The 17396-nt window shown below is 39.0% G+C and overlaps 1 protein-coding gene across 1 annotated transcript in view; it reads right to left on the bottom strand.

Moving 5' to 3' along the window:
- Nucleotides 1-17396, bottom strand: part of LOC310995829 (protein NLRC3-like) — a gene marked incomplete at its 3' end in the record, with an annotated part of 41538 nt that overhangs the window by 7441 nt on the left and 16701 nt on the right. The window contains exons 2-5 of the mRNA XM_083984989.1: nt 3215-3352; nt 2153-2266; nt 399-477; nt 28-238 (exon numbers count right to left, since the gene is read on the bottom strand). Coding sequence (XP_083841115.1) covers nt 28-238; nt 399-477; nt 2153-2266; nt 3215-3303 — 493 coding nt within the window. The 5' untranslated portion in view covers nt 3304-3352. The remainder of the gene's footprint in view (nt 1-27; nt 239-398; nt 478-2152; nt 2267-3214; nt 3353-17396) is intronic.

Below are 17396 nucleotides of genomic sequence, written 5' to 3'. Positions count from 1 at the left end.
GTTGAATCTTTAGAGAAATCATCTTACTGCTTTGCAGACGCTCAGCCAGCTCCTCCTGCTTCATCCTCCTCAGGAAGTTCACTGTGATCTTCACTAATGCCTCTCTGCTGCTGCTCCTCCTGTGCTTTTCATCCTTCCTCTGACTCCCTGAGCTTACTTGAGGGTAATCTGGATTTAGAGCCTTGTGGATCTTCTTCAGCTCGTTCTTGACAAAAGTGACCATGTTCTCCTCCAGCAGCTGGAACAGAAACTCTATGAGTGACAGCATCAAACTAAAACCATGGAGCCAAACATCAGATCCATGTTGGACAGACTGACAATCCACTGGTGTCAAAGTGCAGCATGGAGATGATGGTGAACACAACAGATGCAACAGCAGCTGTTGGACATGTCCTCACCATAAATATGGAGTCCAGGTGTGTTTGATGCTGCTGGGCAGACTGACCACTGGGAACCTCTGAGCTCTCCTGGTCGACTCTGTGGAGGAATCAGTGTCAAATGAACATCAGGACAGAGAGATAATACAAGATGGACTTTATATGTGTTGAGCTGAGCTGCAGGCCACTCTCTCTGCCTGGGTGCTTCACGTCTGGGTGTGACTCCCAGCCCAGGGGAGCTGTTTGATTGCACCAAGTGAAGGTCATTTAGTGATCAGAGGAGTTGGAGAAGGCACTCTGAGGATGGTGAGCAGTGTGTGAGGACGTGTGGAGACGCTGGACATGGAAAAGTGATGCAGGACTAAAAACTTGTTTAAAACAAGGAAGAAGGAGCCGGTGAGCTTTCGTTTGTGTGGATTTTAGTATTTAGTAAATCATGCAGTTAAATTTATATTAAAATGTGTGTATTTAAAAGTAGTAAATATTATCAAATTCAGGTTAAAATATCAAAAAATCATGTTAGAATATCTTATAGTTAAAGTCATGTAGGTTTAAAAATAGTTAAAAATGTAATATATTTTAAAAGACTTTAAAAAGGTAAATAGCTAAAAGTATGGATCGTGTGTGTTCATAGGAGCTAAAGCTGCTCAGGTTAAAGGTTCAAATTATCGCTGAGAGTGATAAAATGTCTTTGTTTCATTTCGGGTGCTTTAAATATGGGTTTTTTCTACATTTTCTCGAGATTGATTTCTAGTAGTTTAAGTTAAAATTAATTATCTGATCTTGTGTTACGTTGATTTATTATTTTTTTCCTTGATCTACTTGTGTTTAAGGTTTTTCACCTGCTTTTGGCCATGACAACTTTTCAAAGTAAAAGAAAGAAAATAAATAATTGATTCCTGGTAGTGCTGTCAAAGTTAACGCGTTCATTTTGGAGATTCATTTCAAACACTTAACGCGTAAAAAAACGCAATTAACGCCGTTTTGTTTACTTCTGGTGGTGGCTGACCCGTCACGTATGCAGGCAAAGCATGTACCGGCTGTAGCGCTGTTATTCTTCACTTTATTCAGTTTTAATATTTTTTCGTGCGAGTAAGTAACCGTTTAGATGACCAATATGCGGTTAGTTTATCTACATGACGATGAAGTTGCTCCGACGACGTTCTCGGAGCAGTGACGCTCCACCAGCAGCGACCGTAGCGGACTGACCCCCCCCCCCCCCCCCCCCCCCCCCCCCGCATCTTTCATTATTGAAGATGCGCAGATTTGGTTTTTTTTTGTGATTTAGTATTTACTTCTTGTTGTTATTGTTATTTTGCTGCTTTGTAAAGTGACCTTGAGTGCCATGAAAGGTGCCTCCAAATAAAATGTATTATTATTATTATTATTATTATTATTATACATTTTTGTGTTTATTTTACTCTAATTTGATGATTATACATGAATACATTTTCGTTATAAGCTCAAGTCAAGAGGACAAATGCAGTTTATTCGTTTATAAATTAATCGCGATTAATTACAGAAAATTGTGAGATAAATTAGTTAGTTAGTCATTGAGTGAAGTCCTGTTGAAATCTTCTGAGGCAAGTTGCCCTTTCAAGTGGAGGAAACTGCGTGGTTAAACCTCAGTGAGGAGCACTTGACAATAGGCTATGTCCCCTGAGGACGTTTACAACAGACAGAGACACTTTGGTTTCAGACCTGGTCCGACAACACGTCATACAAACTGGTTATTTTCTACAATAACCTGAGTCTGACTGTCAGTTATAACTTACATCTGATCAGCTGATCCACGTCCTCCTTTAAAGTAAATGCCCCACTCCTTTGAGTCGTTGCTCTTTGAAGACAGACAGCTGGGTCCAGGAGAGTCTGGTCTCTGCTGCTGGATCCTAAAACAACAACACAACTGATAAATCTGCATGTTGGAGAAAAACTGATGAAAAACATCTTAATAATAAACACAACAACTGACTTCTAGAGAGAAAAGTCTTTCTGACTGTTTTAAATTCTGACCTTCCATCAACAGATCGACTGAAGTCAATAGGACGATCCATGGAGAAGTTGCTCTTCATGGACACAGAGCCTGATCCAGGTCCAGGTCTAGGTCCAGGTCCAGGTCCAGGTCCAGGTCCAGGTCCAGGTCCAGGTCCAGGTCCAGGTCCAGGTCCAGGTCCAGGTCCAGGTACAGCTCCAGGTCCAGGTACAGCTACAGCTACAGCTCCAGCTCCAGCTCCAGCATACTGTAGCTTGTGCTGCGGCTCTGGCCTTGAACACAACACACACAGAGCTTTAAAGCAACATTGCAAAGTTCATCAGTCTTAAAATAATGTTTCCAGACTCATTGCAATGGTAGAAAAATGGTTAATAGGGTGAATAGTGCTGCCGCCGCAGCCTGAGCCGGGTCGCGTTGGCTGAAACACCAGTCCATCTGCCCGTGTGTGTGTGTATGTGTGTGTGTGCCAGTGCGAGAGTGTTAGGGTTAGGCGGTCGCCACAGACTCATTCAGTGTTTACACACACACACACACACACACAGAAAGGAGGGCGCATGCATGACAGTGTGTGTGACTCATACGGTCTCCCCCGTCAGACAATCTGGTCGCAACCCCCCCGCCCCCGGTCGGACAATCTGACCACCCGCCACAGTCTCCTTGCAAACCTGTGGGGAACACTGTTGTTTATTATTAATGGGAAAGGCTGCAGCCATACACCCCCCCCCCCCCCCCCCGCCCCCCCACATACACACACACACACACTCGGTGGAGCAAGCTGGCTTTAAGTATGAATAATGATGGAGCAGTGATCTGAGTCATGGACAGTTAGAAATCCTCATCTGACCTTTGACCTCTGGTCTGGCTCTGACGTCCCCCACACAGAGTGGTTTTAGAGGGAGGGGCTCCCTCCTCTCTGTCCTCACACTGATCCATGCTGCTGAGGTCACATCCACATCAGCTCACACACACTTTGTAGCTTCACCTGCAGAGGAAACACACATCATTCATCTGCACAGCAGCTCACATGTCCATCATGTCTCCAGCTGCTCCTCCACTGATTGGCTCTTCTTCTCTGCTTCATATCAGTGTCAGTTGAATGCAGTCACACAGCAGTGAGGAAGAGGAAGCTGTCATCAGCTGCTGTACTTCTACTATCAGTCCACTAGATGGTGTCATGAAGCTGCAGTGAAGTGAAGAGCAGCCCAGCAACATGACCCATGGACCACTGTTTCCATCCACTGACACACACAAGGACTGAGATCCACTGAGTTGATGTGACACAGTCTCTGTGTGGACAGCGTCCCTGTAGAAAACCACTGGATCAAACAAGCTACAGCTGATTATTACACACACAACAACTGGGCCTCAACTTATCTCACCTCACAGCTTTCAGCATTCACACTAACAATATGTAGGAAAAAATCCACACAATAACATTTTCATAGCTGTAGGGGCAGGTGCCCGTGGCCATTGCCCCGTGGCCCTAATAACACAACAACAACACAACGACAAGTTGAAGGGCAGAGAACTCAGGTAATGACAGATGTTAAAGAGGAAAACATTCAGACTGTTCACCTTACCTTCACATGAGGAAATAAACTGCAACACAACCGCTGAAAGTAAACTTTAAACAGGAAATGGAGGAAGTGGGGGAGGGGTGTGACATCTAGAGAAACTGGTGTTTTTACTGCTGTTTCTATTACTGAACCATAAAGGTTTTTAAAAAATGTGTTTTCACTTTTATTTCCACATAAAGTTTACTCTTGTGCAGTAACCTCACCTGATTGGTTCATGATTTACATTTTAAAATATATATTAACATGACTATTAAAAGTTTTTTATATGAAGCAAAAATATTTAAGTTTGATTTAATTTTTAATGAGATTTTTGGAATTCAAATGAATTAAAAATATTATGTCTAATCCTACACATCTGGATTGCAGGTTTTCAAACACATACTCACACACTTGCATACACACATGCAACCCCCCCCCTCCCCCTCAGGCATCTGCATGTATTTACTAAGCCATCAGGGGCCTGTTGTTCGAAACCTAGATAAGGGATTAAGCCAGGATATGTTGGTTATCCTGGCTGAATTTAGCCTCAAGTCGGTTGTTCGAAAGCTGGATACCTTTATCCTGGTCAAGTTACTATGGTGATTTATTCTCTGCAGCTAGCCTGCTCCAGACCAGGCTAACAGCCAGGCTAAGTTGATTCTGTTGTCTTTATCTGTCAGGTCAGCAGTCACTCTGATCAGAAATCAATATGTTTCATACAGTTATGTTCTTATGTACCCTACATATTGGCCTGAATTATAAACAAACTAAATACATTTACAATAATCAAAAAACATGAAACATTTACAATATTTATTAGGTTTTTTTTCTTTTCTTTTTTTCATAATTAGGGCTATTCATGTGCTTCTCACACTGAATCATTGCATCTGCCAGCGCTGCCTGCTTCTTCAAATGCAGGGCATAGGGATGTCTGACGGTTTGTGAAATCTGTAAAACACATTAGCACAGAATTGTGCACACTGTTCTTGAGACAATACAAACCATCTATGATATTTTCTATGACCACTAGTACTACATGGCTTCTCATAAAAAGCAATGGAGCAAAAATAGCAATAGATTTATTTTTATTATTATAAAATATGTTACAAAATACAGTATATTGGCCGAATATTGGTTGAGGGAAGAAAACAAGAATACAATTGTTTGAGCAGGCACCTTCCAAATAATTTATACACCTCATTTGAACATTGTTATCGGCAATTTATTGAAGCATCAGACTGAATAATGTTCTTATATTTAATTAATTTTAACCTGTTGCACTTTTGGCCACTTCTATTTGTGCTGTATGAACTTTACTTTAGATGATAAGAGATGAGTGCAATGTATCAACTTCCACTGCTCATCATTAAGGCAAAGTGCACAGCTGTTAATTTGTGAAAGGAACTTAAATTGTGATTATAATTTTGGATTAGGCTACTCCAACATTCAATCAGTCCGCAGTTGTCCGTGCTCTCTCTGAGCTTTACGACAGCAGCGGTGCTTTTTTTTTTTTTTTCCTAAGAGGTGTGTCACCTTATGTCAAGATCCGCTGTTGATTGGAGGAAAGTGGCCACACCTGTCCTCTCATCGGTGAATCTGTGATCAATCTCTGTGGTCTACTGACGAGAGAATTAGCTACACCTGGCTTGACAAAGCCGCCCCTCCTCAGCCTGGCTCGGCGTTCCAACAACCAACTAAACCAGGATGGACTTATGAGACTTTGTCCAACCTGGCTTTTCCACTTATCCTGGATATCTTTATTCTACTTTCGAACAACGGGCCCCTGCTCCTTGAACCGTTCCTGAGATACATTATTGATTATTATTGTTATTATCATGTATTATTATTGAACAGTTTGTCAAAGTGTTCGTTTTTCACCTGTGTTAACTTTGAAAACAGTTACTTTCCTAGTTCCTTAGTTGTTGTGTCACATATAAACACTTTTCTGTTTTGTTTTGTTTAGTGTGTGTTGTTTTTATTGTTGTTTCCCCTCCACACACAAACAAACAAACACACACACTCGGCCTTTAAATCAAACATTCTCGTTATTATCAGAAGTGCAAAGTCAGGGACGGTCTGACTTCATGACACTGAACAGAGAAAAAGTTCATTTTGGAGTAAGTGATGAGACATGGAAAAAAAAGGGGCTAACATGTTTACAGGTCGTCTGAAGCTCCTGTTTGTTTTACCAACAAAGGAATATCAACTCAGAGCCACAACGTCTTCACAGCAGTCAGAGTAAGTCTGGATGTTGTTTGTTCTACCTGTAAACATACTGAACGTGTCAACTTGACTCTCAGTGAGACTTTTAGACCTAAAATATTAAGAGACTATAGCCCCAGGTTGAATTTGCCTGGAATCGTCCTTGAAGTTGTTGTTGTTGTTGTTTTTACCTCCTTGTTTGTTTTGTAGCCACTGTATTTTCTTGTTTGTGCTCATGAATCTGCAGCTCGTTTGTCCTCGTCAGCCACCATACTCAGTGACATCAGAAAGTGGAACCCGCTAAAGGTTGTGCTGTGCTGCACTGTTGTGCTGCTCCGTCCTGGAACTGGACTCAAACCTGCTGTCACCTTTGACCTGCTCGGAAAAGTCGGCTGCAGTTTAGACAGTTCAGTTCAGTTTATCTGTTAACGTTGTGTTTTCATTTGTTTCAACTGGTTAAAGTGAATTAACAAACCACTGTCTGTGTAATAACACCCTGAGCTAATTAACACCAGCCTTATAATGAGTAATATAATATATTAATATAATAACACATGTGCATCATGTTGCTTCATTTACATCTCATATATTAGTCAGGGGGCCAATTCTGAAAAGTGCTTCCGTTAAGACTTTTGTGGACATGTTGGGGTACAAGATGACAGCCATTTTTTTAGTTAGAGGGGCTTAAAGAAACAGAAGAAAGGCCAGCAGCACTCGTGTCCTTCTTATTGTCTTTTATTGCAAACTGCATCGGCGCTTAACACACACAGACCAATTTCGACAACGTCTTCCTCAGTGTGCAGCATTCAACAGGAAGTGATGTATTTAAATACTCACAGCTGTGGTTAATCACTTGATTGACAAGTATTAGTATTCAAGAAGAAGAACAAATTAATAATGTACAGACATTAGAAAAATTGAAATATGTAGAAAAATATAAAAAATATAAAAAAACCCAGACATCTCAAGTATCATAGGTAAATACATGAATAGGTGAATAGAACAATTAAAAAAGTGCGGTCAGCCATTACAGTAAAAGGAGACAGAGCACATCCGCACAGTGAAAAAATAAAGCGCTGGTAAAGCTCCCTCTATATATAATATGAAACTCATCCAGTACCAAAATGAAGTAACAGACTAAAGCCCTTCACCAGCCACAAAATACAAAATACAGAATATACTCCATGAACTACACAATATGCACATAATAGAAAACTTTGCCGACAATATGCACATAATAGAAAACTTTACTGACAATATGCACATAATAGAAAACTTTACCGACAAACATTATAGAAAACATCCCAACAACAACTCCTCATTCATCCCTTTAGGGTACTCAGTCTGTAACGTGTGTATCCAAAATGCTTCACGTTGCAGTAAAACTCTTTCCCTATCTCCCCCTCTTCTCAAAGGTTTCACTTCTTCTATTCCCTGAAATCTCAATGAACATACATCATGGCCAGCACTATTACAGTTTTTCTCTATTGTTTACACACAATTTCTGGTTCTTGAGGCACAATGGCCTCAACATCTAACTCATGCACCAACCCCCTGAACCAAGTCTGCTAAACTACAAGCACAATTCCTGCTTTACACTCAATTTGCAGTTCTATAACACACTTTTTTCAAAACACTACACACAATTCTCTGCATTTGGCACAATTCTCATTAAGAAAATCTCTTGTTTTCACGAGTAACACACTGTTATTCAAAATTCTAAAGTTAGTTTCCCTACTATGCACACCGACTTATCACATGGGTAAATACCTGTCACACAGTTTTACATTTAGCAATCAGAGCTTTAGCATACTACTGTAAAAGGGCAGCATAACAGGCAGTGATGGACTGGCACCAAAAAGCCAGAAACCAAACAGAGAGAGACCACACATAACACAAACACACACACATATATATAGCAGTGATCAAAATGATGATGAGAAAAGAAAATGCATTGATCACCAAAATTGCATGTTGATGGAAAGATTTGAGCCCAGACTAGAACAAAGTCTTTGACTACAAAGAGTGCTGCTCTACCAGGTGAGCTACATGTTAGTCTCATCCCATTCAAATTATGTGTTCAGTCTTTCAAAATTGTCCGGCCGTAAACCAGCTGACCCTGACCAACTCTTTTTTTCAGCACGGTTGCATCATCACACACCCAACTCGGTCACGTCTTCACGCATTTAGTAATTTGTTACCCTGTATTTGAGTGTTCTGAGTATCAAAACAATATTCTAAAATTGTACAACACATTTGTATACCCGAAAAAATGAAAAAATATCATCAATATAACGAAACCAACACACAATACAGTAAAAGGGAGAAACGGATTATTATTATGACAAAATCCTCCTCAAATTTACCCATAAAAAGATTGCTTAGGTTAGGTGAACTAGCTGAACCCATAGGAACACCTTGAAGTTGTAAATAATAGGAATGCTCAAATTTAAAATAGTTTCTCTTAAGGATCAGTTCAGTCATTTTAACCAAGAAATCAGTAGGAGGAGTAAGGGATTCTCTGTGATCCAACGCTCCTAAACCTTCAGTGTGTGGTACATTTGTGTACAAACTCGTGACATCCATCGTACATATGAAAACCCCATTTTGCACATCTTTTAGAGAATCAATTTTGTTAAGAAAATCGGTAGTATCTTTAACAAATGATGGACGGCGAAAAACCAACTCTTTTATATGTAAATCAATGTATTTAGAGATGGGTTCAGTAAGGGATTGTGTGCCAGCAACGATAGGACGTCCAGGTACAGGCTCAACCATACTCTTGTGAATTTTTGGAAGAGTATAAAATACAGGACGCACAGGACATTTTTGAAACAAAAACTTGAACTCGTCTTGAGAAATAAAACCATCATCACACGTCCTCCTTAGAAAACAGGACACTTCTTCATTAAATCTTGGCATAGGGTCACATGATAAAGGTGTGTAAAAAACAGTGTCACTGAGTTGTCGCAACACCTCTTCTCTATAGGCTATGCACTTTTATTCTGGATTACAACAGCTCCACCTTTATCAGCTTTCCGAATAATAATATCAGAGTCATTAGATATTTTAACTAGGGCTTGCCTTTCTTCTGGGCTGATATTAGAGTGCAACTTCTTCTGATTCCTAGATGTCAACTCATTTACCTCTTGTTCGATCAGTCTGCAGAATGTAGCAACAGCAGGGAGGGACAAAAGTACTTTTCAGTTTCAGTCTGTCTAGATGACAACCATTTTTTTTAGTTAGAGGGGGCCTATAAGTGAAATTCTAGGGTGGTTGTCAACCTGAAAAAATATTTTTGTGGGTTTCGGAAACAATTTTAAGCAAATTTTCAGGTTTCCTGCTTAACACGTCCTGCCCACAATATATGTCAAATATCTACACAACCACAAGGACCACATACATAAACTTGATATCAAATGAAAGATTACACCCAGGGGAGGTCTGTAGAAGTGTCAAAATGAAAATGTATTTAACAGTGTAAGAGTAAATGGGGCTAGAACTTGTAAAAATCAATTCCTGCCTAAAGAGAGCCAGTTTTTAAAGTGAATTTCAACTTGGAAACACAAGATAGCAGCCTCAAACCTGTATCAATCAGTACCCAAATGTAGAGGAATAAGTCATGCCAAGTTTAAAGCTCATAGTGTGAGACAGTGCAACGCTGCACAAATTTTAGTGCTTAAATGTCCAGGCGGAAATCTGACTGATTGAATAATCCAAAACTATAATCACAACTCAAGTTCCTTTCGCAAATGAAGAGTTGTGCACTTGGCCTAAATGATGAGCAGTGGAAGTTGATTCATTGCACAAATTCCTTATAATCTTAAGTACATAACAAGTAATACAAGTTCATACAGCAAAAGTGGCCAAAAGTGCAACAGGTGAAAATGAATTACCGGTAGGCTAAATATAAAAACATTATGCAGTCTGATGCTTCGATAAATTGCTGATAACAATGTTCACATGAGGTGTATAAATTATTTGGAAGGTGGTTGCTCACAGTCACTCAATTTCATTCTCATTTTCTTACCTCAACCAATATTTTGGTCAATATATTAACATTTTATAAAAAATAAAAATAAATCTATATGTCATTTTTGCTCCATTGCTTTTTTATGAGAAGCCAGTGATATATAGCTACTAGTGGTCATAGAAAATATCATAGATGGACACAGATTTGTAAATGTATTTAGTTTGTTTAGAAATCAGGCCAATATGTACATAAGAACATGGAATAACTGTATGAAACACATTGATTTCTGATCAGATAGACTGCTGACTTCACAGATAAAGACAACAGAATCAACTAAGCCTGGCTGTTAGCCTGATCTGGAGCAGGCTAGCTGCAGAGAATAAATCACCATGGTAACTTGACCAGGATAGATTTAGCCTGCTTTTGAACAACCGACTTGAGGCTAAATTCAGCCAGGATAACCAACATATCCCGGCTTAATCCCTTATCTAGGTTTTGTGCAATACCCCTCTGTTTGTTTTACCAACAAAGGAATATCAACTCAGAGCCACAACGTCTTCACAGCAGTCAGAGTAAGTCTGGATGTTGTTTGTTCTACCTGTAAACATACTGAACGTGTCAACTTGACTCTCAGTGAGACTTTTAGACCTAAAATATTAAGAGACTATAGCCCCAGGTTGAATTTGCCTGGAATCGTCCTTGAAGTTGTTGTTGTTGTTGTTTTTACCTCCTTGTTTGTTTTGTAGCCACTGTATTTTCTTGTTTGTGCTCATGAATCTGCAGCTCGTTTGTCCTCGTCAGCCACCATACTCAGTGACATCAGAAAGTGGAACCCGCTAAAGGTCGTGCTGTGCTTTAGTCGTCAATGTTGTGCTGCTCCGTCCTGGAACTGGACTCAAACCTGCTGTCACCTTTGACCTGCTCGGAAAAGTCGGCTGCAGTTTAGACAGTTCAGTTCAGTTTATCTGTTAACGTTGTCTTTTCATTTGTTTCAACTAAAGTGAATTATTACACGGCTCTATTGAATGCTGCTCTCTGATTGGTCCAGAGCTGCGTTCTGCGGTCTGTTATTTCTGAATAATGACCGTCGTCAAGTATAACAGACCGTTGCTAGGGAAGCCGCTCTGATCAGTGCAGCACAGAAAAGAGAAACTATGCAGGATATTTACCTTATATTTCATTTTTACCGTCATTAAACAGCTTGAGACTAATAGTGATGTTAGATAAACGACTTGTAACCTGTTACAAGTAGAGTGGAGGCTCCTTTACATCGCTACTGGAAACCAAACCTGCTGATCAGAGCCTCTGACCCGGTGTCACAGCTCTCCTCTCGTCTCGGTGGCACCGCGACTCCGACACACAAACGCACCCCGTAAACAGTAAAGTCAATCTCTTGTTTATGACAGATACGACTACACACAATACACACATCGTAACACGTGTATGGCCATCTATCGATCCACTGATTGATTATCAAAGGCTTCAAATGCACGACCGGGAGGAGGCTCGGCAAAACAGCGGAAGTGACCGGTCTTGCAGATTCGCTAAATTATGCAATTTTAAATCAATGAAAGTCGTATTTTGATCAGAATTATGTTTCAAATTAATTTTTTCACTCGTAAACCGTGTAATAAGCGGGATAATGTACAGTTGGTCGGTTGTTATGGAGAAATAAACCCCTTCATGTTGAATGAAACCCCTCCGCTTCGCGTCGGGGTTCCATACAACCTGTCGGGGTTTATTTCTCCATAACAACCTCCGAACTATACATTATCCCTTACTTAACAAACCACTGTCTGTGTAATAACACCCTGAGCTAATTAACGCCAGCCTTATAATGAGTAATATAATATATTAATATAATAACACATGTGCATCATGTTGCTTCATTTACATCTCATATATTAGTCAGGGGGCCAATTCTGAAAAGTGCTTCCGTTAAGACTTTTGTGGACATGTTGGGGTACAAGATGACAGCCATTTTTTTAGTTAGAGGGGCTTAAAGAAACAGAAGAAAGGCCAGCAGCACTCGTGTCCTTCTTATTGTCTTTTATTGCAAACTGCGTCGGCGCTTAACACACACAGACCAATTTCGACAACGTCTTCCTCAGTGTGCAGCATTCAACAGGAAGTGATGTATTTAAATACTCACAGCTGTGGTTAATCACTTGATTGACAAGTATTAGTATTCAAGAAGAATAACAAATTAATAATGTACAGACATTAGAAAAATAGAAATATGTAGAAAAATATAAAAAATATTCAAAAACCCAGACATCTCAAGTATCATAGGTAAATACATGAATAGGTGAATAGAACAATTAAAAAAGTGCGGTCAGCCATTACAGTAAAAGGAGACAGAGCACATCCGCACAGTGAAAAAATAAAGCGCTGGTAAAGCTCCCTCTATATATAATATGAAACTCATCCAGTACCAAAATGAAGTAACAGACTAAAGCCCTACACCAGGCACAAAATACAAAATACAGAATATACTCCATGAACTACACAATATGCACATAATAGAAAACATTGCCGACAATATGCACATAATAGAAAACTTTACTGACAATATGCACATAATAGAAAACTTTACCGACAAACATTATAGAAAACATCCCAACAACAACTCCTCATGCATCCCTTTAGGGTACTCAGTCTGTAACGTATGCTTCACGTTGCAGTAAAACTCTTTCCCTATCTCCCCCTCTTCTCAAAGGTTTCACTTCTTCTATTCCCTGAAATCTCAATGAACATACATCATGGCCAGCACTATTACAGTTTTTCTCGATTGTTTACACACAATTTCTGGTTCTTGAGGCACAATGGCCTCAACATCTAACTCATGCACCAACCCCCTGAACCAAGTCTGCTAAACTACAAGCACAATTCCTGCTTTACACTCAATTTGCAGTTCTATAACACTTTTTTCAAAACACTACACACAATTCTCTGCATTTGGCACAATTCTCATTAAGAAAATCTCTTGTTTTCACGAGTAACACACTGTTATTCAAAATTCTAAAGTTAGTTTCCCTACTATGCACACTGACTCATCACATGGGTAAATACCTGTCACACAGTTTTACATTTAGCAATCAGAGCTTTAGCATACTACTGTAAAAGGGCAGCATAACAGGCAGTGATGGACTGGCACCAAAAAGCCAGAAACCAAACAGAGAGAGACCACACATAACACAAACACACACACATATATATAGCAGTGATCAAAATGATGATGAGAAAAGAAAATGCATTGATCACCAAAATTGCATGTTGATGGAAAGATTTGAGCCCAGACTAGAACAAAGTCTTTGACTACAAAGAGTGCTGCTCTACCAGGTGAGCTACATGTTAGTCTCATCCCATTCAAATTATGTGTTCAGTCTTTCAAAATTGTCCGGCCGTAAACCAGCTGACCCTGACCAACTCTTTTTTTCAGCACGGTTGCATCATCACACACCCAACTCGGTCACGTCTTCACGCATTTAGTAATTTGTTACCCTGTATTTGAGTGTTCTGAGTATCAAAACAATATTCTAAAATTTTACAACACATTTGCATACCCGAAAAAATGAAAAAATATCATCAATATAACGAAACCAACACACAATACAGTAAAAGGGAGAAACGGATTATTATTATGACAAAATCCTCCTCAAATTTACCCATAAAAAGATTGCTTAGGTTAGGTGAACTAGCTGAACCCATAGGAACACCTTGAAGTTGTAAATAATAGGAATGCTCAAATTTAAAATAGTTTCTCTTAAGGATCAGTTCAGTCATTTTAACCAAGAAATCAGTAGGAGGAGTAAGGGATTCTCTGTGATCCAACGCTCCTAAACCTTCAGTGTGTGGTACATTTGTGTACAAACTCGTGACATCCATCGTACATATGAAAACCCCATCTTGCACATCTTTTAGAGAATCAATTTTGTTAAGAAAATCGGTAGTATCTTTAACAAATGATGGACGGCGAAAAACCAACTCTTTTATATGTAAATCAATGTATTTAGAGATGGGTTCAGTAAGGGATTGTGTGCCAGCAACGATAGGACGTCCAGGTACAGGCTCAACCATACTCTTGTGAATTTTTGGAAGAGTATAAAATACAGGACGCACAGGACATTTTTGAAACAAAAACTTGAACTCGTCTTGAGAAATAAAACTATCATCACACGTCCTCCTTAGAAAACAGGACACTTCTTCATTAAATCTTGGCATAGGGTCACATGATAAAGGTGTGTAAAAAACAGTGTCACTGAGTTGTCGCAACACCTCTTCTCTATAGGCTATGCACTTTTATTCTGGATTACAACAGCTCCACCTTTATCAGCTTTCCGAATAATAATATCAGAGTCATTAGATATATTAACTAGGGCTTGCCTTTCTTCTGGGCTGATATTAGAGTGCAACTTCTTCTGATTCCTAGATGTCAACTCATTTACCTCTTGTTCGATCAGTCTGCAGAATGTAGCAACAGCAGGGAAGGACAAAAGTACTTTTCGGTTTCAGTCTGTCTAGATGACAACCATTTTTTTTAGTTAGAGGGGGCCTATAAGTGAAATTCTAGGGTGGTTGTCAACCTGAAAAAATATTTTTGTGGGTTTCGGAAGCAATTTTAAGCAAATTTTCAGGTTTCCTGCTTAACACGTCCTGCCCACAATATATGTCAAATATCTACACAACCACAAGGACCACATACATAAACTTGATATCAAATGAAAGATTACACTCAGGGGAGGTCTGTAGAAGTGTCAAAATGAAAATGTATTTAACAGTGTAAGAGTAAATGGGGCTAGAACTTGTAAAAATCAATTCCCGCCTAAAGAGCCAGTTTTTTAAAGTGAATTTCAACTTGGAAACACAAGATAGCAGCCTCAAACCTGTATCAATCAGTACCCAAATGTAGAGGAATAAGTCATGCCAAGTTTAAAGCTCATAGTGTGAGACAGTGCAACACTGCACAAATTTTAGTGCTTAAATGTCCAGGCGGAAATCTAGAATATTTGACATTTCACTACCAATTCCTTCCAAATTCAACAGCTGTCTCTCTTCCTCTAGAGTTAGTAACTACTAATGATTTGTAGTAATAACTGTGTAGCCTAATATTTGTATGGCTAAGAGATTTAACACTAGAACCGCCAATAGGTCATTTTGACCTCCATTCATTCTAATGCAAAATGGTAAATGGACTGAATTAATATAGCCATATACATTATATAGCCAGCCAGACACACAGTTCAAAACACTTTATAGTAATGCTTCACAATTTGTATCATTTTTGTCCTTCTTTATGGTTTGGTTTTACTGCTGATTAGGTTGTTTGTTTGTAGGTTGTTTGTGGCAGTGCAGAAGTTCTTCAGCCTGTCCTTGTCATATGGCACGGGCATGTTCAGGATGTCATGTCTGATGTTTTCATATAATGCTCAGACGGAAACCCTTGCTGCTCCAACAGTAGATTTGTTGTAGGTATGTTTTGACCTTAATCAACCTCGACTTGTGTGGTGCAGTGCAGCCCCAATGCCGTCTGTTTCTGTTGATGTTTTGTTTGTCGTTCAACTGCACTGGTGAAAGTGCTACTGCCAAAAAACAAGAAAAATTGTGCAGAGAAAAAAAAACAGATGGGAAATCCTCGCAATAACAAAAATTTGGGATGAAGTTTCAATATAGTTTATTGTGTTGTATGTTTTTGTTTTGTTTTGTTCATCAGGTCATCTGGTGACCTGATGAAGACCCAAGTGGTCGAAACGTTGTCCTTATAATACATTTTTGGGAGCTCGATTACAGCAGTTGTGCGGACATCGTTTGTTTTTTCTTCTTGTTAGTTTTTGACCTGCACCTGTCTGCACTGTCTTGGATGTGCGTGCACTGTCCTTCCTTGTTATCATCTTCACTGTTGCCTCAAACGACAGCTGTGCTGATAAAACATCGCCCCCTATAGTGCAATACTCCTTTGGCATATTGATTATTGTTTTCTAAAGATCATGTTTGCATATGAATTGTATTATATTGCAAATTTGCTCAAAATTACAAGAGGGAGTTCAAAGAATAAGGGAGCACTTTGGGGGAAATAATCCGATTTTACCACCTTTAGAAAACAGTCATGAAATGAACAAAAAAATAATTTCCTAAACTGACAACCTGTCTAGAATACAAGTTGAGGGGTCAATTATTGACACTGGATAGGTTGTCAGCTGAGGTGTCCACATAAGTTACAATATCAGTTTTGGCCCCCTGACTATATTATTCATGACTTTTATTCATGATTCATGATACAGTCTCACTGTAATTTAACTTTAATAGATTTTAAATGAAGCCAGCAGAGCAGCAGCTGTTTGAAGGAGACGTGATGTGAACTGCTGCTCCACATACACAAACATCTATTACAGTCAAATCTGATTAATAATCAATAATTGTCATCGATTTACCCAGTATCTGAATAAGACACTGACTATGATCATTAGACACAACTATACAACATAACACAACAGTGTGTGTGTGTGTCCTTACATCCATAGAAGACTCTTGACTTGTAATGAGAAATAAACCAGGAAGTGGAGAGTCGGAAATGGGGACTGTTCGCCTTCAAAGTAAAAGTAACACATTGGCAGCAGTGAATAATTTCAGAATAAGACGTCGACACCTATGAAGAGACATTTTTGTCAAAACTTAATGAATAAATGAAGGAATAAAAATTTGCCAGGAAATGTATCCCAAAATAATAAATGTAAACATGTACATGACACGTAATGTTTGTTTATTAATTCATTTATTTACTGATTCTTTTTTACATTACATTTTTCATTTATTTCACACCAGATAATTTAAAGGACAGAGATGAATATAGTTTAATAATGAACTCAGCGTCATGGTAACAGAAAAAATCATTGGCTGGTTGGATTAGGAGCTGATGGTTTTTGTGCTGCTCTACATCAGCAGGAAATGCACATCAAATATAAAACTGATTCACATTGTTTTATTTGATTCAGTGAAAACACAAAGAAAAAGAAATCACATGTAACTCATTCTATTCAGAGTCCATACATACATTATGTTTGTTTCCAGTTGTGTTTCTTGTTGCGTCTGTTTACCTGTGACCAGCTCACAAACAGCCTGTAAAGTTGAACATGAACAGTGAATTTGTTTAAAATGTGAAGAGTTCATTTGCAAAAGCAGATAAGTGCCATTTTGAAAAAAATGAGCTGAGGCTTTGTAATTATTCTTTGCTAATTATTCTTTTCAATAAAACTTTATTTTTTTGAGATATGTCTGTTTTGTTACATCTCAAAGTT

This window comes from Trachurus trachurus (genome assembly GCF_905171665.1).
Source record: "Trachurus trachurus genome assembly, chromosome: 13".
Taxonomy (NCBI): Eukaryota; Metazoa; Chordata; class Actinopteri; order Carangiformes; family Carangidae; genus Trachurus; species Trachurus trachurus.
Note: the sequence above shows the minus strand (reverse complement) of the source record. Positions and strands in the feature narration are given on the sequence as shown.